This window comes from Petaurus breviceps, unplaced genomic scaffold, assembly GCF_028583685.1.
Source record: "Petaurus breviceps papuanus isolate PSGF00001 unplaced genomic scaffold, PetGlider_PUasm1.0 174, whole genome shotgun sequence".
NCBI lineage: Eukaryota > Metazoa > Chordata > Mammalia > Diprotodontia > Petauridae > Petaurus > Petaurus breviceps.
Window position 1 is genome coordinate 17,306,201 of NW_027185761.1, and position 25,406 is coordinate 17,331,606.

The following is a 25,406-nucleotide window of genomic DNA, read 5'->3' on the forward strand; positions in this document are numbered from 1 at the left end:
GTTCTAGGTCCCTCCCAGCTTCCTATCCTATCATTCTAGAATAGAGGCTCAGTAAATGTTGTTGAAAGAGTGGATGCCTTGAGGAGTGAGTCAGGGCATAAATCTTCAACAGGCTGGTAGTGCCCGACATCCCCCTCCCCCGCCTCCTGCCCAGCCCCACTCCATCTTTATTACTTTGTCAGCTGCTTTTGAGCATAATACTTATATTTTATAGTTCTGAGCCACAAGATTATTCAATTTGCTTTATAGGTCTAGTTTGATCAATCCACCCCACAAGCCCCACACCTTGGTAATTGAAATGCATTGCTCAGCAGCCAGGGAATTTCAGCATTGGGATCAGCCTGCATTTCCTTCTGTGACACCTTGTCACTGCCGTGAAACCAAATTAGGCCAAGAGGCAGTACAATGCTGAAGAGGCAGCCACTGCTCACACAGGATCAAAGGATTCTGTGCTAGGGTGAGAGATTAATATCGAGTCTGGCCAACTCATTTTACAAATGGGGAAACTGAGGTCTAGAGGAGGTAAATTCCCTAATAGCATCAGAGTTGGCATTTAAACCCAAGTGCTTTGATGGTAAATCCAATGCACTTGGCATTATACCCTTCTGGCTTCCTTGTCCCTGTCTAATTGGATGTAAATAGGGCTGGTCTGTAGCAAAATTGCTTAAGTTACTCTTCTGAATTCTGTCTTGCTTCCTCCTCCTACATACAACCTCTCCCACCTCTACTCAAGTAGCTCAATACACTCCTCCTCTTCTGAGCTCTCCCTTCTCTCTCCTGGCTCCATTCCTGGACTCTTTCCTCATCCATAACCTGGGCTTCAGAATCCATCAGAGGCAGAAATAAAGGCATTAACTTTTTTTTTTTAAAGGAAAAAAAATTTTAATGCTCTTAAAGTGGCAGGATAGTAATGAATCAGGGTTGTCCTGTCTAAAAAGAGGCTGTGAATTTTTAAAGATGCCTTGGGGCACCACGTTTGACAGTCTGTCTATCCCTGCTGGCCTCTCAGAAACATCATCCAAACTTTTAAACCACATCTGACTCTCTTGCTAGATGAAACCCAAACTCCTTAGCTTAGCATTTGAGCTCCTCCTGCCCAATCCAGCAGCACCCTCATTTCTAAACTTCCATATGACACAGTCCAAGTCCATTCAGTTTAACAAACACTTATTCAACTCCTGCTATGGACAGAACTGTGCTGGAGATCCAGAGTCAAAAATGACAAAGACCTGCACCCCAAAGGAGGGCTGAAGGATATACAACCTGCACACAGTTCATGATAACGGAGCATTTCAATAGTGCGTTCAAGTCTACAAAGCACTTTACGGTGTCATCTGATCCTCCTAACACACCTGTGAAGAAGGTGTTATTTTTGCTGTCATTGTTCAGTTATTTCCAGCTGTGTCTTCATGACCCCATTTGAGGTTCTCTTGGCAAAGATACTGGAGTGGTTTAACAGGTCCTTCTCTAGCTCATTTTACAGATGAGGAAACTGAGGCAGGGATAACTGTATTGCTCAGGGTCACACAGTTAGTAAGTGTCGGAGACTGGATTTGAACTCCTAAAGATGAGTCTTCCTGAATTCAGTGCCAGCGTTTTGTGTACCAGGGCACCTAGCTGCCCAGATATTTCTTGAAACATCAATACCTCTTTGGGGATCCAGTCATTCAACCAATTCAGAAGCCACCTAACTGGTTCGTTATCTACCCTACTCTCTCCATCTTGTCTGTAAGAACATAAGAAACTTTTGTCAAATTCCTTTCTAAAATCTAGGCAAACTATGTTGAGAGCCTTCCTCAATCTACCAGTAGAGGAGCCCTGTCAAAAAAGTAAATGAGATTGATCTGGCTTGACCTGTCCTTGATGTGTCCCCACTGATTCTTTGTGTTCACCATTTCCTTCTCTAAATGTTCACTAACCATCCCTTTAATAATCCATCATAAAGAATCCCAGAAATCAAAGTCAAGATCATTGGTCTATAGTTTTCAGGGTCTATTCTCTTCCTAATCAAAAAGAAAAAAAAACCCAAAACCTAGAAAATTTGCCTCCAGTACTTCCATGGCACCTCTGGGATTCTCTATGAGCTTTCAAAGACTGCTTAGTCTCATTTATCAGTCCTTTCATTATCCTCAGATGCAGTTTATCTGGGTCTGGTAACCTAAACTCATCAAGGAAAAATAGGTATTCTCCTACTGGCCACTCACCATTTTTGCTGGGTCCTTTTTAATCCAAAAGTTATTCTCTTTAGCAGAAACTGCCCTCTCCCCACCCCCCGAAAGCCAGAAGCCAAATAAATTTGAATACTTTCAATTCTCCATAATCCATTATTATCCCCCCCCACCCCACCCAAAGAGCATCTTCTTTTGTTCAAGATGGTCAAGTTGAGTTAGCAGCTAAGAGATGACTGCTAACTTTGGAGAAAGAACCTTCAGTAGAGAGGGGTTAGAAGCCAGATTGCAAGGGAGAATTGAGTGGGTGGTCTGGCAGAGGTAGTGAGTATAGGGGTTTCCTGGCTTCCCTAGACTCAGCTCAAATCCTATCTTCTTCACAGATGTTTTCTGGTCTCCTTCCCAACCACCCCTCTCCCTTAGCTGCCTGTGCCCATCTCAGAGATTCCTTTCCATTTTCATTAGATTTATCTTCAACATACTTAGTGGTCTCCTCCATTAAAATGTGACTTTCTTAAGGGACAGGTATCATCTTTTTGCCTTTCTTTCAGTGCTTAGCACAGTGCCTGGTATACAGCAAGTATTGAATAGAGGCTTGTTGACTGACTTTCTAGGAGTTTGGTAGGGAGAGTAAGGAGAGTGTCCAGGACAATAACTTAAGGGAATACTTGGAACAAGCAGATGATCAGTAAGGATGGGGGAAACCTTGGAATGTTTGGGAATCAGCTTTGTTTGTTTGGTTGTTTTCAGTCATGTCCAACTCTTTGTGATTCCAGTTGGGGTTTTCTTGGCAAAGATATTGGAGTGGTTTGTCATTTCCTTCTCCAGCTCATTTTACAGATGAGGAAACTGAGGTAAACAGGGTTAAGTGACTTGCCCTGGGTCACACAGCTAGCAAGTGTCCCAGGCCAGATTTGAGCTCAGGAAGATGAGCTTCTTGACTCAATGCTATCCACTTTCCCACCGAATTGCCAGTAAATGGGGAGAATAATAGTAATGATGGTATCATATATATATAGTGCTTTAAGGCTGCAAAGTATTTTACAAATATTCTCTCCTTTGATCCTCATAATAACCCTGGGAGGTAAGCACTATGTTTTACATTCCATAATTGTATATTTTATGTTTTATAGATAAGCTGGTGGGTGGTGCAACAGACAGAGTACTGGGCCTGAGGTCAGGAAGACCTAAATTTAAATCTGTTTTCAGACACTTAGTAACTGTGTGACCCTGGGCAAGTCACTTCACCCTGTTTGCTTCAGTTTCCTCATCTGTAAAATAAGGAAACAACAAACCTCTCCTGTATCTTTGCTAAGAAAACCCCAAATGGAGTCATAAAGAGTCAGATATGACTGAAATGACCGAAAAACAACAAAATGTTTTATAAATTAACTGAGGCAGAAGTTAAGTGACTTGCCCAGGGTCCTACAGCTAGTATCTGAGACTGGATGTGAACTGAGGTCTTTCTGACTCTGGACCCAGCACCCTATCCACTGTGGTACCTAGCAGCCTGCTGTTGAAGAAGCACAAGAGAGAGGGCATGATGGGTGTCAAGGATATGACAGGGAGGGATAGAATTTAGGGTACAAGTAAAGCGCTCAGCCTTGACAGGGAGAACTAACTCTCTGCCTGAGACCAGAGTAAAGCAGGAAAAGATGGGTGAAGATGCAGAAAGTTCTAAGACACGGATGAGGAAAATGAGAGCGTTCACGTGGTTTCAGTCTTTTGAGTCAGGCACAAAAGGCCTTTTGCTGAGAAAGGGGGATCAAGACTTGGCATAAAGGCTGATAGCCACTTTTATAGTTTGGAGGATGTGTCAATAGTGGGGGAGAAAGATGATGCCTTCCATTTTGGACAGGTGCGGTTAGATGAGCTGGTGGGACGTCTAAGCTGAGATTTCCTCAGAGAGCATCAGAGATGTCATACTGGAGTTCAGAGCACACATTAGGGCTGACTGTAAATAGACTTGGGATTCATCCCAAAGGTGGGCAGTGCAGTAAATAGAGTGCTGGGTATGGAGTCAGGAAGACCCGAGTTCAAAGCCAGCCTCAGACACTTTAGCTGTGGGACCCTGGGCAGGTCACTTAATCGACTGTAAAATTAGGATAATAAGACCACCTACCTCCCAAGATCAAAGGAGATAATTGTAAAAAGCACTGGGCACGGTGCCTGGAACATAGTAGGTGCTTTATAAACACTTCACCTGAATAAGGATGTTAACTTACATATGGCGACATGTACAGGGGACCACTGCCAATGTGAGAGCAAGAATAAGGGAGGTGGTTTGATTTGGGGGCAGGATCCTTTGATTTAGAATCTAAAGACCTGAGTTTGAGTCCTAGATCTGCCACTTAATACCTGCGTGGCCTTAGACAACTCTGGTTCTTAGTTTACTCATCTGTAAAACGGCAATAAACAATCCTTGTAACACCTACACATTACAGGAATCTTATAAGAAAAAGCATTTGTAGATCTCCAAGCCCTAAATAAAAATGGAAACTATTTTTATGATTATTTCCATTCATATTCCCCAGTCTGAGTTCACTGCTAAGCCCCTATTAATAGCTGATTATTTTAATATCCTTGATAAGCTAATATACAGATCAATCAAAATACAGTTGATTCCGGCACTGTACTTACTGTATAATTACCCTTGATAATCTCTGATGCGGCTGCCTCTGATTATGGCGCTGTGACAGGCGCTGACTGATTTCGGGGACGGTTCTGCTCCATGGCGTGATATAACGAGTTGTAATTGACTCAGTGCATGCCTAATGCTGATTGTGGATGTCTCCGGCTGGAAACCCAGAATCGGTCTGATGGTGAGAATGGGACCCGTCATACTCTAAACAAGATCTTTTTTCTATATTTGTTCCTCATGCAATTTCATGGTGATTACCTAGTTATTTTTTTTTTTTCATTTTTGGAAGCAATGCCTGCTTCTGAGTACAACAGGATTGGGTCTCAGTGACTTGGAAGCTGAGCCAAGTCACTGACTGGCCCCCGTCACAGCCTCAGAAACCCCTGGGAGTTGTACTTATGTTCTATGTAAGCCAGATGTTCTTATGTATGTGTATGTTGAGTCTTCCCTAAGCACAGTACCTGCTGACAAATAGTAGGTGCTTAATAAATGTTTCAGGTATGTGCATTTCTATTATCAGTCTCCATATATCTATCATCAATCTGTATATCCATTTATCCACCCATCCAATCCATCCCCTTTCTATCATCTTTCAACTACCTGTGTCTCTATTTATATCTATCCATTCATCCATCCCCTTCCATAATTTATGTTTATGTCTATCCATCCATCTCTTCCTCCTTCCTCTCCTTGTCTTTCTCTCTTCCTCCCTCTCTCCTTCTTTGTCTCTCTGTCTCTCTCTCTGTCTCATAGGGATAGGAATTGGCCTCAGAAAGGTGAAGTAATTTGTCCAGTGTCACACAACTAAGAAATGTTGGGTTTGGGAAATGAACCCAGGTCTCTTGACTCAAAAGTTTGGTGACCTTTCTACATATTTCCCTACCTACTTGGTTGTACCTATGCCATGTCAAGTTTGTACTAGTCAGCAAAATCATACTACCAAAGGTCCTTAGATGTGAAAATCTGTGCATATAAAAACTGGTTTCCTTCTCTGGGTCCTACTCTTCCCATTCCTGGCTCTCTCCCCACCCTCACCCCCAACCCTTCAGCCAACATCATGATGACAAGACGTGGTCAAAGAAATTAGATTTTAGCCACCCATCCAGGTTGGGAACCAAGGGTACAGACTGAGATGTTCTCTAACGTCCTTTATGGCTCTAAGGCTTTGTTTCCACAACTTAACGGTTGTCCATTAACACGGTCCAGTCAGGCAAAGCTCACAGTCTCCAGGCACTTGCTTTTCAGCCCTGGTCCCAGTTAGCAGCCTTGCAGATACCACCCATCCCAGGTGAAAAGCATGTAAACAACTCACATTTACCAAGTATCTCAGTGGCAGTGGAAACAAAACAGGGATGGGAAAAAGATCTGGATTTGAGTCCTGGCCCTGCCAAGATATTCTCTGGGTGACCTCAGGCAAGTTACTTCCTATCTGAGCTTCAGTTTCCTCTGATGTAAAATGTAGTGACGGGATTGCTGTCTCTTAAATCCCCTGGCTCCAGAATCTCTGATCCTGTGAATCCATCCCCACAAATGAAGACACAACTCAACCCTTGTATCTGCCTAGCTGAAGGACTGTGACTGCCATCTGCAGAAAATGGCCTTTGTTTCAAAGAGTAGACCCCTATCACCCATCTCTCTCTTGGCCTCAACCACCCTCACTTCTACCAGGGGGAGTAGTGGGCAGGGGAAGAGGGAGGGAGGCCACAGAATGTTAAGGGTTTAAGGCCTTAGAGATTTAGGCCAGGGATTCTTAATGCTGGGGTGCCTGAATTTCCTTTAAAAATATTTTGGTACCTGCATTTCAATATAATTGGTTTCCCATGCAATCCTATGTATCTAATTTTATGCATTTAAAAACATTATTGTGAGACATTATTCACACACACACACACACACACAATTAAGAATTCCTTCTCTAGCAAATCCCCTCATTTTACAGATGGGGCTAAGGCCTAAAAGGGGGAAATGACTTGTCCAAGGTAACAAAGCAAATCAATGACAAAAGCCAGTAGACTTCCACCTCTTGGTCCAGTGTGTTTTCCCCATCACCAATGCTGCTTTCCTGGGTCCCACTGGCTTTTGACAAAGAGAGGCTCAGAGATTTGGGTTGGGCAGAACATCCCAATCCAGTCTAGAGTGGCAAGGGTTATCTTTTGCATTTCTGGACTCTTCTATGTGAATGCTTAAAGGTCACGGGAGCCACAAAGGACCTTATACATCCATTATTGAACTCTCCCAGTTAACTGAGGCCCAAGGAGTTGGGCAGATATACTCAAGGTGGTACAATAAGGGCCAGTTATCACTGGAGTCTTTAGAATCCCAGTTGAGTAATATAAAACCCCAGAGTTGGAAGGGAGGGCCTTTAGAGTCCCTCTTTAGGTGGGCAGCATGATGTAGGGCAAATCACACAGGACTGGCACTCAAATATAACCTTTGCTGGTTATTTAACTTCACTGAGCCTGCCTAGGAAATGAGAAAGTTGGATTCTATGACTCCTAAGGTCCCTTCCAGCCCTGTCTCTGACCTTAAAGAGGCAAAATGAGCCAAGAGAGAAGTTCTCGACTATGTATTTGTATGAACTCCCTATGTATCTTGGGCATCAGACCATTTACAACAGAGGTTTCTGGCTTGGACGGCAGCCTTCCCCAGCTTCGGCTCTTTATAGACCTTTTTCATCATGCCTCAGATGCTTTCTCATCCTGGAACATGCCTCCACCCTGTGGCCTCCTCATCTGGAACCACCATTTTGAGGAAATGCCCAGTCCAGCCATGCTCATTCTGCTCTCCTATCTTCACTCCTGCTTCTCCACTGTGCCCTTATGGGAAGCTCTTTCTTCCTTCCCATTTTTCGGCTACCTCTTATATGTTTCAGTTTCTCAACTCACCCCATAACTGAAGGACTGGAAGGTAGAACATTAAACTCCTCCCAAAGCCTCCCTTATATACAAGGCTCATGACATTCCAGGTGACTCCATTTTCCATTAGCAGCTCTGCTTGGCTTTGACACTCTGAGGGACGTTATGCCCTTACAAGAGGCACCCCCAGGGCTCCAATTCCTCCACCCCTTTTTTCAGCTTCCTCTTGTGTCTTCCTCCATTAGATAAGTCACAGAATATGAAGCCCTTTTCTCCTAACTCCAATCCCAAAGCTTCTTGTTTGAAGGTCCTCTCACCTGGCCAGCCCCCTGCCTCAGAATTAGCTCTGCCAAATAAGGGAGGTTGGTCTGCAATCCCTCTCCCATCCTCTATCTCTCCACTGGTGTTCCCCAATGGTAAAACAGGCAGGCCCAGTAGAAAATAACACCAGGAGACAGACTTTAGCAAAAATGTTTAATCTCTCCTTGATGCGTTTTTATTTACAAGTACTAAATCTGAAGAACATTAAAATAGGAAATAGCGGGATATTTACACAATCCAAGGGCACGAGGATCTATGGGCCCCACCGCCTCCAACGTGGAGCGACTAACGTTTATCGGAACCACTGATCAGACCATTAAAACCACTTGTCTTCCCTCCATTTGAAATGTGGACGATGACGTTAAGGGACAGCTAATTGTGCGCTTCATCTTAAAAATATAAATCTCTCTCTCTCTAAATATATCTATCCTATCTGGCGAGGCCAAGGATTTGAGCCGCGGATTCCAAAACTGGGGGGTGAGGGGGCTGGAGAGTGGGGAAGGGTAAACAGTCAGGAGGGTTTCCTCCAAGAGACTGAACGATAAAGGAAATGGAGTCAATGTAAATTTGGTTATCTTGGGGGGAAAGTGGGAACCAAGAAGATGGTCCCATTGATTCTATGAAACCTGGAGCTCAGAAAGGCAGTGCCATGCTGTTTTTCCTGGTGGTGGTGCACATGTGAATGCATGTGTGTTCCAGGAGGATTTTAAACATTAAGTACTTAAAATACCAGTTACCATTCCCCTAAGGAACTCACTTTTGGATCCACTCAAGACCATGGTCTTGCCCTCCCCTAGAGTCTTCCATCTGATGCCTCCCTGTGGCATGGAAGTGACCCCAGGGCTCTCAAAGATTATGCCAAGCCGAGACAGGATTTCCTAAGCTGGAGAGGCTTCAAGGATGAGCCCAGCAACAGACAAGCTTAGCTAAAAGCAGAAAGGTTTGTGCCCAAAGGGTGTTGGGGGAGGAATGGGGGAGAGAGGAGAGATGAATTCTGGGGCTGCAGCAATTCATGGAGACTATCGGCTAGGGTGAAAGGAGCTTCTAAAGCCCTTGTCTGCCAACCAGGCCTCTGGACCAGAGGCACACAAGCACACACTCTAGTCCAAGCCAACAGTGTGGTGGAAGAGGGTCTAGAGAGTAGACAAGGCTTGGCGAAGGGGTGGGTCATTGCTTTGGAGCATGGAGAGGGAAGCATGAGGTAGATTCAGGTCTCCTTGGAGAGATGGCAGGAAGACCCCAGTCCAATGCCCCTATTGCTCTCTGGCAAAGAAACGCGGGTGACCCTCATAGTATCTCATGCTTCTAAGACCCCACTGGAGTTTTCTTGGAGCTGTCCCTGCCTCCACCAGAGGGCATGAAAGGGCAGTTGTGTTTGCCTGGTGGGAGTCTGAACCAAGGACTTGCAGTGAGATGCTGCTGCATCTATTACATCTTTTTGAAATACTCTCCCCATCCTCCTCACTAAGGCTATTATTAAAGGAGGAAACTAAAGGTCAAGTAGTTAGTGTCAAGGCTGATTCTGGAACCAAGATTTCTTGATTCAGTCTGGGCCCCCTTCCACTACCCCACGCAGCGGGAGTCCTTTCTACCACTCACCCTCCTGGCTTGACTTCATGGCCTACTGACTCATATCCAAGAGGGCTAAAGAAATGAATAAAATCAACCCGCAAATCTGCTAAGGGTGGAGGGGGTCCTGGTGTAAGCTGGGTGAATGAGGGGACCCTGGCGCTATCCAGGTGTGAGAACCCTCTACTCACTACTAGACCTTGCATTTTCTTAATCCTTCCCTTCCCAGCGGTCCATCCCCCATCTCTTTTTGCAGCTAAGGTACAACTAGCTAGAGCCCTGAACTTGACCCTTCTGTGAGAGGAAGCAAAGGTAGCTGGGGGTACCTGCAACTATCTTAGACTTTAATTCACTGGTTTAGACTATGTGGCAAGGTGAGCTTCACTTAAAGGCAAGCCTAGCTTGATGAATTTGGGGAGAAGGTGTTGGGAAGAAGCAGATCTCAAATATCATTGGCCTAGGGAAATCCTGGTAAAGAAAGTCCCTCTCCCAATGCATACAGATAGTCTTGGAGAGCACCTGAGGTTCTGGGAAGTGATCTGCCCAGTACAACATAGCTGACATATCTTCCTGACTCCAAAGGAATTACCCTATACACACTACCCCTCCAGTATAGATTACAGACTTAAAAAAAGAAATGTAGTTTTCCTACTTTTAAGTACATATGGTAATTAGAACCAAGCAAAGGAATCACTCTCTAGTAGAGATCCTTAGGGGACTGGCTTTAATGAATAGATAAGAATGATTTATAATTAGCACTGTCAATCATTTTGTATAAATGGAAGCTTCTAAAGTGCTTGAGAAGGCTTGAAACCAATCTGTGCTCTCAAGTAGGTTAAACATGCCCCCTCCTCCAAATGACTTAAATCCTTTCTAGATAACACAAAGGGAAATAGCCCAATGCCTATTGGAATCATTATGAATTCCGAATGAGTGGGGGCTAGTTTTATGAAGCCCAAGTACCCCTGCACTAAAGTGGCAGCATTGTCTGGGGAGGACAGGAGCAGGCCTTTGTGTGCATGGCTAGTCCAGATGACACATACTGGAGGCAAAGCCATTTCCTGAAACTATCTGCAAGGCTTGATTAAAGTGTGGGGCTTCACTTGTCTAGCACTCTCTCAGGAGCCCTGTGGAATTCTGGAACTCAAGAACAAAGCTGGTTAGCTACAGGAATTCTCTTCCTAATTGATACCAACGTCTTGGTCCAAAACCTCATTTTCCTGGGACTTGCAGAGGGGAGTGGGGAGAGAGGACAAAAGAGCTTGGTTGCAATGTTAGGTAGGATTCAGTCCATCACTTGGTCTGACCATGACATCACTTAAACTTGCTTTGAATCTCTAGAGGGTTCAATCAAAGAAAATATGTTACTGAGGCCTAAGCTAAGCCAACTAGCCTAGGGAAAGTCTTTATCCCCAATTCATTAAAAACTGAACAGTACTGGAAACAGTGGTCCCTAAGCATAAATCTCCATCTTGTTTCTGGAGCCTCAGAACTGGTCTCCTCATCCGTCATGTTTCCCAACAGCTTAATGGCAAATGAGGATTTCCTGAGTCAAAGATCAGGACTGATTCCAAAGTAACTTTCCCCCACATCTTTGGGGGAACCCCTGATGACTCTAAATGACCTCCCATGACCCCACCATCCATGATTCTAAATTCAATGGGGGCAGAGGAACCCTGAGGGGGAAGGGGGGAATCCAGTGAGCAGAAAAATGAACCCCAAAAATTCCATTTAGGTCAATAAGGGGTTCTCCCTGTAGACCTAAATCTTCAAAAACAATGGAAACCTACTTTTTGGAACTAGCCTCCCAGGGTTGATTCCCATCACCAAGGGACCCAGTCACCTCAGAGAAATAAGAGTCCTCCCTGAGAACCCCTGGGAAAGACCAGGCGCCATGGGGAGGGGGAGAATGCTGGGTCCCATCACAGTTAGCTGTCCCTTAAAGTATACAGAAACCTTTAGTACCATTTTAGAAGTAAACTGGAGAAGGTAAGTCTACTTTCATCCATTTTTTTCCTTTTACAAGAAGTGACAAATTAATTAAAAATCATAATAATAATAATAATAAAAAAGGTCTAAACAACCTCTAGTATTCAACACTTGCAGTTTTAAAAAGATCAACTCAGACTAAAATCTAGCACGCTCATGCAGTAATTCGCGGGTCCTACGCAGTCCTGGACTTTCTGAGGACATGGGGTAGTTTTTTCTTCCTCCTTGAAGTTTAAAAAAAAAAAAAAAACGAAATCACCGCATAATTAGAGGTGTTCAGGCTTCAAAGATTGTTCCGCTTGGTGATAAACTCTTGGAAGTTCCTTCCAGACCATTTGGTATGTTTGTTTTGCTTTTTGTTTTTGTTTTTCCCACTGGCTTAATTTTCTTATTCTATATCTTTTTCTTTTTTTCATTTTTTTTCCCCTAAATTTTCTCCTTCAGTCAACTATACAGGACCCTCCTGGGGCTGGAGATTTAGGTTGTAACCACATATATATATATATATGTACAATTCTGTTTTTGAATTAAAAACTTCATTTGTTCTTACTTGGTCACTGAGGGCGTGAACGGACACAGAGCAGTCCCTCGGGGTCACTGGAATGGCCCACTCAGAGGACAGGCCTGGTTCCCTGTGGTCCGAGGCTGAGTCAGCAGCAATACATATTGTGAACAGTAACTGAGGGAGCGCTCTCTCAGCTGTGGCTCTGGTCGCCAGTAAAGCCACTACATGAGAACCAAACAGGCTTTTTCTTTTCTTTCTTTCCTCTTAAAAAAATAAAAAAGTAAAACCAAAAACCTCCCAGAAAATCCCATCTCCACTCTGAGGTTCACCGCCTGGTACTAGATTTCAGACTGGACAGGAACTTGGAAATCACCCAGGGGGAGAGGACGAGAGGGGAAGACAGAGGAAAGGAAAGAAGACAAGACAGAGAGAGAGAAGTAAAGACGCTCTGGACAGATTCAAGAGCTAGTCTCCTGAAGTTTCCGGCCTGCACCAGAAGAGATCAAAGGCTGTCTTTGGCCACACTTGGCCGAGATTTGGGGGGAGTTGGTTTAATGACTGGTAGTTGGATATAAGAAATACCTAGAGACTGGTGTTCAACTACAGGCCCTGGGGATCTCATGGGGGATCCCCAAGCACCTCCACAGGCCTATGAGTGGCCTCTCATGGTTGAGCATGGGAGTTACTGGTGGCATAAGGTGCACAGAAACTGTAGTTGAGTTAAAAGTAGACATCCTTCAGAGGTCAAGGCCAAAAAGGTACTCATTCAGTCAGGGTTGTTGTGTGAGGAAAGAAGAGTTTCTAGCATGTTTTGGGGGAGTAACGTTGGTTATGATGATGATGGCGGTGGTGGAGATGGTGCTCCTGAGAATGGCGGTGACAATGATGATGTAAGATGAAGATGATGACGATGAGGAAGAAAGATGACGGTGGTGGGACGGCCCAGTGAATGGTACCCTGCGAATGCCAGGCTCACCAGCCTCCTTCCAACTGAATCCTCAGAAAACCCTCTGTCTCTATTTCTTCTGTTAATTAGGCCTAGAGAAGAAAGCTTGCGGCCGGATAAGACTCAAGGAGGACAGAAAACTTGGGCCAGACAAAAGTTAGTGATTTATTCCCTCTCACCACCAACCAAAACACCTCTGCCCCAGAACTTGGTAACCTACTCAAGGTGCCTGTTGCTGACGACTCCCTTCTCTCCCAGCCCCAATTCTAACAAGGATCTCCCAAGACAGAGGAAACAGGGAGGGGGAGTGGTGACATCTGGATGCGGCCGAGAGCTTCCCCACTCACTTTACCAGCCAGCTCTAGGAGGCTCCTCTGGAGCCAAGGTCTCTGTGACGGAACCAGAAGAAATGAGGACTCTTGCCTGTAGGGTCATGATTCAGCCCCGTAGGGGAGGGAGGTGGAGGGCCTTGCCTTGTCTCTTTCTAACAGCATCAGTGAGGGATGAAGAAGGGGTTAGTCCTCTCTTTGCATCTCCTCATCTCTGGGAATGGTGTGAGGGGCAGTTTCACATGTGACCACAACCCAGGGCCAAGGTATTTTGGGGAAGTGGATGGCCCAGAGTCATCGAGCCCTTTTCCAGAAGGAGATCAGACAAACAGGGATCTCCAGACAGGCAGATTTCCCTCAGGCAAAGCTCTCCACTGAACGACTTTGTCCAGAGGCAGATGTGGGTTTCCAGAATATGGACCTATCAGCAGCAGAGACATGTATCCCACCAAGCCACCTCAAGGGGAATTCTATCCTTCGGCCCTCGAAGCAGGCGCACTGGGTCTCAGGAGGTTGCCCATGGCCAGGGGAACAGGCTGAGGCTTGGGGTAATGAAGAGGAAAGAAGCAGGGAGTGGGGAGGGACCAGCAAGAGAGAGGGAGAGAGTGGGCCAAACCTCTGCCGCCAGTCCCGCCTGCTGGATCCCTTCTCTAGGTGTGGGGAGCACCTAGGTGCTCTTCTCTTCCATTTGTGCTGAGGGGACAGGAAACTTTCACCCCGACTACACACCCTCTTTCCTTTTTCTGTGCGCTTGGGCTCTGACAACAGTTTAAAAGTTTTCCCTCTCATTTTGGGGGGGAAGAGAAGCGAATTTCATGTCACATATAAAACCTTTCTCGTTACATTTTTTCCTTTCTATTTGTGGATTTGTAAAAGGAAAATTTCGATGTTCTGTAAGCTGTGCAAATAGAGCAGGTAAATGAGAAAGATGGGGGAGGGGAGGGGGAGAGACTGGGTCCAGGGGGGACCGAGGAGAGAGTGAAAGAAAACAGTCAGTCACATTTGGAGGAGTTAAAATCTGAAACCTCCGTGGAAAAGGGGAGGATTCAAGATGCCCACCTCTCCCCTGGCATCGTCCCTCCAAGGGAGCACCATTTCCACTGTGCCAGCCTTCAGTGAAAGTGGAGGCGTGCATGGTGGCTGCCTCCTTGCCAAGTGATTGTGGCCTCCTTCTCTGCCTCCCACCATGTGCTGCTGCCTGGAAAGGTCCTTTTCTCTCTCTTTCTCTCTCTCCAGGCAGGCGGGTGGGAGAGTGGGTTTTGTGATTCTCCCTTCTTCAGCAGATCAAGTGTTGGCGTTTTCCTTGGCTTGGAGGTGCTGGCTGGCTCAGGGAGGGGCTCTGGTGAATGCAGCATGGTCCCCTGCTTCCTCCTCGGCATGGCCGGGGGTGGAGGACAGACACTGCTACCCCTGCTGCCGGCCTCTCTCTCTGTCTTTGTCTCTCTGGTTCTCAGAGTCTGCCACTAGGAAAAAGTCACCAAGGGCCCTCCTGGGCTTTTCAGCTACTCAGGGCCATCGTGTCTATGACCTGCTCCAGCTTACTCCGAAGCCGCTGCTTTCGTGCTGGTTCATCCTTCTCCAAAGCAGCCAAGATCTGTGGATGAAACAAGAAAAGGGAAGGCAATGAGTGAAGAGGCTGCAGAAATCAGGGGGCTACCCAGAGGGGTCCTGTGGGGAGAAGCAGGGGTCAAAGGATGGGATGGTCCATAATCCTTCCACCAAACAGAGATTTCTAGGCAGTCTCCATTCTGCAAAAGGCCATCCTTTCTACACTCTGCTAGGAAGGGCCTCCACTTTTAAATAGTCCAACCAAGCCTGGCAAATAGTTCAGGGAAATATTTTTGTCCACAACGATGTCAATTTGAACCATCCCAGGTTCACAAAGGTCCTTGCACATCACAAAGTACTGACTTTCCCTAACAGTCAGGCCAATAAGACTGATTTTACATGCCCAAACCTACAAGAAAGCCCCATCCTATAATAATCACCAACCAATCAGAAAGCCCCATCCTACAGATTCAAAGTATCAGACGTTCCCTTGCAAAACTCCACACTGCAGAGGAACTAGACTGAAATGTAACTGGAAAATATTTAACAAAATAAATAAAAATACAACATAACACAGGTAACATTAATTTGTGGTTTTCTAAGTCAGTATACCAACTGCAAAGATCTGTTTCTATTTGATTTGAGACAACGGATCATGCTATAACCAATGAAGGCCCCATCACATACTGTTTACTTAATGAGATAGCTCCAAGGTACAAACCTGGACCAATCAAGGCTCCATTCTCTATACCTAACCAATGAAAAAGCCCCATCTCATCATACCTGCCAACACCAAGAAGGTTTCATACCATATTGTATAACTCTTAACAGTTACTGGCCAGAGTCTCATAATTAAAAGCAAGATACTTGTAGCAGAAAAAGCTCCAGATTTGGAATCAGAGAATCTGAGTTCAAATTCTACCTGTGATACTCCTTGAGCCTCGATTTACTTAACTGTAAAATGAAGAGGTGGGACTAAATGGCTTCTGAGGTCCCTTCTGGCAATGATCCTATCTGTGGTTCCTCAGTTTCCCTAAACTGAAGGAACTGGACTAGATGACCTATAAGGTCCCTTCCAGATCCACTGAGGCATGGTAGATGAAGAGTTGGCCTTGTAATCAAGAAGGTCTGGGTTCATTCAAGTCTCTCCTCTGACACACTGATGGATCTGTGACCTTGGACAAAGCACTTAAGCTCTCGCTCTTTGGAGCAGTTCTCTAAGATCACCAATTGGAATGATGATGACCAGCCTTGGTAGAGGTTGTATCTTACTTAGATAATTCCCTATACCAGTGAAAGCCCAGGAGCAGCACTCGGCCTCCAGATACTATATATCCCAACTAATAAAAAAGCCTCCCTCCATAAGACACAACTAATAACCTCCCATCCATGTAACCACAACCAATGAAAAAATATGATGCTTTATTGACTGGAGGAAGTACAAAGACCCAATCATTTGACTGCAGATAGGTCTTATGTCCCCTCAGCTTCCTAACTGTTGAGGTCAGGAGCTGGGAATACCTCAGTAGCCAAAAATCTGACCTTCTTTTTCTCCTGAAAGCCAAACAGCATCCAAGGAGGGCATGTATAAACCTAGGATGGGCAATCAGAGGGACTCTCCAGAGGCCCCAGAGTCAGACCTGTCTCTCAAGAGGCATTCATTGGCATGATCAAATCATACAAGTCTCTTTTCCTGGGAGAGACTGTCAGGAACAGAGTCTATAAGCAACAGGTGGGGGGATGCCATATTTTTCCATAAGGACAGAAAGAAATCAGGTTCTTTGTAAAGGTCATAGGCTATTAGGTTTGGACATAATCCAAGATGGTCCTTCAAGGCCTAAGGTCAAGACCTACCTCTTACATGACCTTCCCAGTCCACACTGATCTCTCTTCTCTGAATCCTAGAATGTTCACTAGGATCTTATGACCACACACTGTCTTAGTTGCTTGTAAGTATTTGACATGTTTTTAACGGTCTCTTGCTGATTGGCTTGTAAGGTCCTTGAAGAAGGGTCCGTTTCTTCCTCCATCACTCCCACGTGACCCATAAACCCTTCAGTAGAACCCAGCAATGGTGTGAGAATCAGTAAGGTCTTGTTACATTGTATCAAAAAAAGAAACGTCCCAGTGCCATCAAAGAATTGGAAAATCAGACCCAGAGCGAGTTTAGGGATTAAAGGATAAGATGGTTTTCCCTCAGAAAAAGAAGGCTATGGTCTGATGATGACCATTTTAAAGCCATCACTAGGGACAGGAGCTTGAGATGCAGTTAAAAGGATTTAGCTAAAAAATAAGGGAACATTGACTACAATATAATATACACAATGGAGACCACGAGATAAAGATAGTGCTAAGAGTCTACAGGACTGGGTCAGGTACAATGGATGAGGTTGGTGTCATATTATCAGTCAAAGCACCCACCCATCCTCCATCCCACCTGTCTGTCAGTGTGACGAGGTCTCCATCATACCATTAGAATGTTTTGCGTAACTGCTCTCTGGGAAGGTTCTTTGTAGGAGTGGGATGGGGAGTTTGGGGCATTGGTTGGGAAAGTGCCTGTTGTGTCAAAACAAAAGAGATCAACTGAAAACAATTTTTTTTTTTAAAGTAGAATTTCTTGCCATAAAAGCAACTTGTGAGTGAAGCAGAGAGGGGAGGCATAGAAGGAGAGAACAAAAAGGGGAGTCTGGGAAGGGAACTAGTAATCATCCATCTCATTGTAGAGATGGAAACACTGAGGCCCAGAGATGGGAAATGACCCAAGGTCACACAAGACCCAGGATCTAAACTCAGATTCCAAGAGCCCTCCCATTCAATTTACTACACTAGAGACACCTCATGAAGCAAAAGGTGGGAAGGCCTTTTGACAGCAGCAGCAGCCAACACTATACTCCAATGCTACCCAGAAGCATCACCACCTCTCAAATGAGAGGTGTATTTAATAGTTGAGGGAACAGAGGTCCAAAAAAGTGAAATAATTTACCTGAAGTCACGTTGCTAAGGGACAGGACCAGGTCTCAAACCCAGGTCCCCTGACTACCAAATTTTCCATTGTACTTTGATCACTTCCCATCCAACTAACCTTGGGTTCTAGGCTGCCTGCACTCTGAGACTGCCCTCTGAATTGGGGAGCCTCTGGCTGAAACTGCTCACTTTAGCCTTAGCTCAACTAAACTCAACTCTCTGGAGTGCTCCATCTCTGGCCTTGCCTCTTGGGTAGGCCCTGTTTTCCAGCTCCTCTTCATGGCTTATCTTCTCCTTCTAGAAAGTAAGCTCTGAAAACAAGACTGTCTTTTCTGGTATCCCCAAAGATTAGCAGAGTTCCTAGAACAAAGTTAGTGCTTAATAAATGTTCTATCTATCACCGATCTGTTTTCCTATCCTCTAACTCTTCTATCTATCCTTCCTTCCTACCCATCTCTTCTATGATCAATCTTTTGTTTCTTCAATCATCAATACCTATATCGATATCTATTATCTATCTTGTCTTTTTTCTTCTATCATCTATCTCTTCTAACACTTCTACCTGTATCTATCATCAATCTCTTCTAATATCTCTCTTCTTCTATCCAAATTTCCCATCTACCTATCTCTTCTACCAGCAATCTCGTCTGTCTTCATCCATCATTAACTTTTTATTTATTCTTCTATATCTATTTCTTTTGTCACATCTCTAACTATTCTATCTACCTTTCTTTCTTCCTTCCTTTCTTTCTATTTACTTATCTATCTACCTATCTCTCCTTCTACCTAGCTATCTATGCTAAGAGTTGGAGAAACAGCTCTTGCTCTCAAGGGACTTGCATTCTAAGAGTATCTACTACAAATTCCACAGGAGACCAGAAAAAGGAGAGACCCCTGAGGGATGGAATGCTCAGAGGAAATTTCATGGGGGAGGTATGTGTAAGCTAGTTGGTTACTTACTTCATAGACTATTAGAGCAAGAAGGGTCTTTAGAGGGCATCTAGGCTACTTCCCTCATTTGACAAAGGAAGAAACTGAGTCCTAGAGAAAGGAAGGGGCTTGCCTGTGGATCTACCATAAATTAAGAAGCTGCCAGAACATCTGAGCCAATCATCTGATACCTAAGTCAGAGCTCTCTTGACAACAGCAGCCAAGAGTCTCTCAGTACATAAAGGAGAAATGTGGAATTCCCAAGTAGTTGGTCATGGGATCATGATTTTAGAGCTGGAAAGGGCTTGAGAAGCTGTCTAATTCCATTTGAATGACTTGTCCAAGGTAGTGAAGGGGCAGAGTCGGAATTTGAATCCAGGCCCTCTGATCATCCAGTGGCCTTTACATGCCGCCATACTATTTCCAGGGGCCTTAGAACATGCTTCCTTGAGTGTGCCCCAGAGTCAGGTGTCTCTGGTTGAATAATAAATTCCTTGAAAAATTCCCATCTGCCTTGGCACACGCTTTCACAATTAGCTGTCGAGGCACCCCCTTGGTCTCCGCTCTTCGAGTCAATGGGATGAACCATTTCATCGGGTGTGTAATTGGAAACCAATTGCTAGCTAATGAAGGAGTTGGCAGGGAAGTAGGGGATCTCAGACTGTGACTGGTACAAGGGGACTCTCTCACTGCTCCATGAGCAGGGAACTGCTGCCTGTGGCAAGGAGGGCTGAGGCCTTGGACTCACTTAGAAACAAAATGGAATCATGGAAAGGGCACTGACGAGAACCTGGGTTTGAATCCCAGCTCTGTTTTCTACCTGGGTGATACTGGGGAGGTCTCAACTGTAAAATGAGCTGTTTGGACTAGGCCATCTATAAGTCCCCTCCTACTTTAAATCCTGTGACTCCACAAAGCTACCCCATCTGCCTAGCTCATCTCCACCCCAGCTCCAGCTGCTTGGGGATTTCTGATGTCTGAACCCCCCAACGCATTTGTTAAAGCTGGGCTGAGTGCAGTGGGGTGGGGTGGAGCCCAAACAAGGACAAAGCCTCCTGGGTGTCCTACCCAACTCAACCAATAGTCTTGCTTTGTGGGAGGGCACTGCCTTCCAGGATCACAAAGCTAGAGCTGGAAGGCCTTTTCTAGCTCTAAATCCAAATAACTCTCATGCTGTATCACCCAGAACCAAAACCTCTGACTCCTCCCTGTCTTCAAGGTCCTCCCCGATCTGGCTTTAATGTCCCCTGTTACTGCCCCAATGGCATCTCCCTTTCTCTCCAAGGCACACGGAGGCACTGTCCAATCTTGTTAGATTGGTCTCTCCACCCACATGACAGCCTCACTCTTACCTCCAAACCTTGACTAAGGAAGCCATGCCCCTATCTGTATGCATCCTCCATTCTCTCAGGCAGATTCAGAAAATAACTTGAGATAACAGGCAGGAAGGCAGCATTGGTAAGCTAAAGTATGTTGCACATATAACCAGTGTGGATAAACTGATTCAGGTAGATGTAGGAGCAAGCCTGTCATTCACTAACTGTGCAGCTCTGGACAAGACACCATCTCTTTGGGGGCCTCAATTTACTCAACCATAAAATGGGGTGCTGGACCAGACCAGGCCTTCAGTTTTTTTTTCCTGTCCTGGACCTCTCTGGCAGTCTGACAAAGCCCGTGGGCCTCCTCTCTGAACAATGTTTCTAAATGCATAAAGCAAAATAAGTACAATTACAAAGGAAGCTAGTTATATTAGAAACACAATATGCAAATATTACGGGTTTTTTTTGCCTTTTTAAGGAGGGCAGTTGGGGCTAAGTAACTTGCCCAAGGTTACACAGCTAGTTTTTTTGTGTGGGTGTTAAGTGTCTGAGGCCACAACCATTACATTTTTAAAAGGACAAGTTCCTGGACTTCAATTTAAGGACCCTTAGACTGGAGGATCCCAAAGGTTCCTTCCAGCTCCATGATTCTCCATGACAGATCAGTTTGGCTAGAGATGAAATTATCTGCTAGAGGTTCTGGAGAAAGGCACTGGTGAGATGTGGGGGGCTGTTGGCAGTGAACAGGAAAGGTCAGACTGATGCCTCTGGGAGGAAAACCATCATTTAAAGTCAGGCACCCTGGGGGGGAGTTACTTTACGCTCTTGCTTTGTCTTGTCTCATTCTGCACACGGTAAAGCCACAATCCAGGCTGTACTTTAAGATGTATGTAGGAGCATGTTCAGGGACAGACTCTAGAGATAGAAAGCCTAAAACCACACAAAAGACTGGGACCAGAAGAGAGACCTAAGAGAACACAAAGGTCAAATCTCTCGCTTTATGGAAACAGAGGGAAGTCCAGAGAAGCCTTTATTGCAGTTGAGACACTAGCTAGTCATGTACCCCAAACCAGCCCAAGCTTGGAGGGCTGCTGGATACCAGAATCAGAACACTGCAGCCTGGATGACAGAGACCTTTCCAGAAGTACCTGCCCAGCTTGAAGCCCTGGGCTTAATAAGCTGGCTGGTGGGGCTCAGGCGACCCTGTACCTCTCTGGCCTCCCCGAAGCACCAAGGAGGGGAGAGAAAGCCACAGGGAGCCCTAAGCAAAAGCTTCCCTGTTATGCACAGTGCCAAGCAGGAGAACCAGCAATTGCAAAGCCTGAAGTGAAAATTAATTATGATTCCCATTCAGCACCAATGACGGCATATTATTGCAATGAACAACAGGAAAAAAAAAGCGATTCACTCTCATTTTGTATCAAAGATGGGTTGCAGTTGGGCTCTGCATAATTGTGTCTAATGAATGAAAACAAACAAAAGAAACAGCTGCGATTTATTAATCCCATTACCGGTAAGAAGAGAAGTTCCCTGGAGCGGTGAGCACCAGATTCCCTGTCCCTGTCCCTTGTATGTCTGCCCACCCGGGGATGGGGGTGAGCTTTCAGGCTTTACTTAACTCATGAGGAACTCAGATGAAGATGGATCTGGTGGGGAGAATTCAGGGGCCTCTGATCTGTGGATTGATTTTAGAGGGTCCAGGAACTTGAATGGGAAAAAAATTACATCTTTATTTTTCACTAATCTATAATGGAAATTTCGTATTTCTTTTGATTTTTTAAAAATATGATTCTGAGTAGGGACCACAGATTTCACAAAAATGTTGCCCAAACATACACACCAAAAAAATTACAAATCCCTAGTCTAATGGAAAAAAAACTTAGATCACAAGACTTAGAGCCAGAAGAGATCAGAGACAGGTGATCTAGTCTATAAAGGAATGGATGAAAAAAACCCTTATTAAACACTTCTAATGTGCCAAGCACTGTGCCAGGTGGGGATATAAAGAGAAAAGGTAAGATGGTCCCTGATCTTAAGGAGCTCACATTCTAATTGCAGAAGATGGGAGGGTGGACAGCAAGGACCCAGCGGCCCCTGGAGACATCTCGTCCTTCTCTGGCACATGAGAGGGCTGGATTAGATGATCTTTGAACACTCCTTCCAACTCAGGCACTCTTGTTAGTCTGTCAGTGAAGGTTTCACAGAGAAGAGCCATGCCTAGGACAACTACCTAATTTTACAGATAAGGAAACAGTGACCCAGGGGAGTTACGTTTCTGACCCAAGATCACAGATGCCATGACTCAAATGCAAGTCTTCAGACGCCACATTGAGTATGTTTTTGTTCTTCTGTTCTCTCTTTCTCTCCTTTCTTCCCTTTCTCTCCCCCCTTCTTTCCCTTCTCTCTCCCTCTTCTTTCCTTCTCCCCTTCTCTCTCTCTCTCCTCTCTCTCCCCCTCCCTCTCCCTCCCCCTTCCTTCTCTCTCTCCCCCCTCAGGACACCAACACCTCCCTCGGCTCCAAAGCCCAGCTCAGCCACATAACTGCTGGGTGAGAGCTCAGCTCTTAGCAGTCCATTGTTCTAGGCTTCTAAAAAGCCTGGCTTCTTCTCATAATGTGACCCTTTGAGAGGGTATCCAACTCTGTCTCTGCAGAAGGATTAAGGATTAAGAACCCCCAACAAGACAAAACAGTTGCATTTATCAACCACCTTTCCCCCCTCCTAGAGCTTAAAGCTTTCATTCTGAAAGGGCCACTCAGGAGGTAACCAGGCGATAGGCTCAACTCTGTTAAAGTCTTTTTTATATAGCATCTGGTTGGTGGTGAGAAAGGCATTTTGTGAATCCTAAAGCATTATATAAATGTGAATTATCATCATCTGAATTTCTCCTCCCCCTTCCCCAAGGCATCTGTGGCAAGGATGGATTTGAATATTATTATCCACATGGGGCCAACGGGGCAGGTCGGGGATGAAGGAGGGAGCCTTAAATCAAAGGAGAGGTGAGGAAGTGAATAGGTGGCCAGAGACACCCCAGTCTGGCATTCAAGGCCCTCCATGCTTCAGTTACAGCTCCTTTTCCAGCCTTAGCCTTCATTACTCTTCTACCAGTATACCCTGTACTATAGTTAAATTGAGCTCCCCCAACATGCCTCTTGCTTTTCCACCTCTACTCAAGCTGTTCCTTTCTCATGAGTCCCCTCCTCCTTTCCCCTCTATCCATTCTTCAAGGACCAGATCAATGCTAGTCCCACCAGCAAATTTTCCCTGACCTTCAGCCCTACCAACGTGGGGCAACCAAATGGAAGGGAATCTCTTTCTCTCAACTACAAACACTTAGTAGTATCTCCTCTTGTGATACTGACTTGTATTACAATTATTCACAGACACTTATTTCCTCTCCAGGCTGATAACTCTTTTGTCTGATTATCATGCTTTCATAATCAGGGCAAAGAGAGTGAATAATTTCTTTTTCAATCTCTCCAAGCACCAGGCACAGAATTCCATATATATAGTAGGTGATCAATAAATGTTGGATAAATCTCCCACTTCTAAACTACCAAAACATCTCCTTTTACCCATGTAAAACATTCCTAAAATGGTTCAACTCTTTATGCTTAACCCTGTTGCATTGAACGTTTTTTAACAATGGCTTTGATGGAGACAAGCTTAGCAAATATGTTGAAGACACAAGGCTGGACAGGGTAGCTAACAGGGAGGAACGGCACTGGAACTTTAAAGCATCACAACCAGCTGAATTTAGTACAACAAAATCTAAGAAGAAGAAATATAAAGTCCTATACTCAGGTTAAAAAAATCTACTGCCTCTTTGAGGTAGGTGGAGAAGGCATGGCGATGGAAGAATTCACATCAAAAAGGCTCATTTCTGTGGAACAAGCACCATGGACATCAACAATGTGCCAGGCACTTAAAGAAAGCCAAGGGGACGGAGCCTGTGGGGACAGAACCAAGGTGTCCAGAATGAGGAAAGCACCAGTCCTGCTGTCTCTTGTACCATTTGGCTCAAACTGGCAGAGGTCCATTTCTAAACCATAGTTCAAAATGCAGGAATTAGGGATTCTAGACAAGACTGGGAAGATACTGACCCCGTCCCCACCTAAGCCTTCTCTTCTTCAGGCTAATCAACCCCGTCCCTCACCTAATCCCCAATGCCTTGAACTCAAGGACCTCGCCCATCCTGTTTACTCTCCTCTGGAAGCTCATCAGCTTATAAATGTCCTTCTAAAAGAACTGAAAACAATACTGCAGTTGTGTTTTGACCAGGGCAGAATAAAGAAAAACTATCACCTTCTTTTACTTAGGAGGGTGATTTAAAAAAAACAAAACAGAAGTGTAGATTCAGATTCAGTCCCACTCTCTAGTGGCTAGAGGCTTAGCCTGGCAAGATTTTTAAGGATCCTTGGACAAAGAGATCCCACTATTAGGTATACATACAGCAAAGCCAGGCATATACACTAATAGCACTTTTTCTATAGCAGCAAAGAAATTGAAACCATCAACGAGGGATTGGCTCAACAAATTATGGTCCTTGGATGTAACCCAATAATATTGTGCTGTAAAACAAATGATGAACATAAAGGATTCAGAGAAATGTGGGATGACTTATGTGAAATATTGCAGAGTGAAGTAAGCAGAATTAGGAAAACAAGATACATCATAACTATAACAATATAAATGGAAAATGAGAAACTACATTGTATAATTATGATAATGCTCACACTTGGCCCCAGAGAAGAGGTGAAAGAATGTACTTCGATGCTTCTTTGAAGAAGTAGAGGGCTAATACTGCATACAATGACAATAGGTGACCATGTTCATTAATCTTACCAAAGTGCTTTTTTTGGTCCTCCACTTAATTTGTATCTCTTTACAAGAGATGGTCTGCTGGATGGTGGAGGAAGAAGAGATACATTCAGAAATTTAAAAAAAAAAATTAATCAATAAAACTTAACTTAAAAAAAAAAAAACTTTTTGGATTTTAACTGTCATCCAGTGTGCTAATGTATCCCTTTTGGCTTAGCGTCATCTGTGAATCTGATAAGTATGCAGCCCAAGCCTTTACCCAAGCCATTGATAAGTAAATAAAATAATATAAAAATTAAAAAGACAGTCAAGAGCGAAGAGTCAACTAAGGACAGCTCCAATGGGCACTCTACTGGCAACATCCTACCAAGCTGACATTGAACCATTAAAGACTACTCTTTGAGTCTACTCATTCAGCTGGCTCCAAATCCATTTAATTATATCATCAGCTAGTCTACACCTCTCCATCTTTTCTATAAGAATAGTAGTGGGGGGGGGGGGT

General features: G+C 44.7%; 1 protein-coding gene across 2 annotated transcripts in view; it reads right to left on the reverse strand.

Moving 5' to 3' along the window:
• Nucleotides 1-8,124: 8,124 nt before the first annotated feature.
• The window catches only part of PLXNA1 (plexin A1), a 299,363-nt gene continuing 282,081 nt past the window's right edge, over nt 8,125-25,406 (reverse strand). For both annotated transcript variants that reach the window (XM_069083832.1, XM_069083833.1), the window contains exon 32: nt 8,125-14,917. In XM_069083832.1, coding sequence (XP_068939933.1) covers nt 14,822-14,917 — 96 coding nt within the window. In that variant the 3' untranslated portion in view covers nt 8,125-14,821. The remainder of the gene's footprint in view (nt 14,918-25,406) is intronic.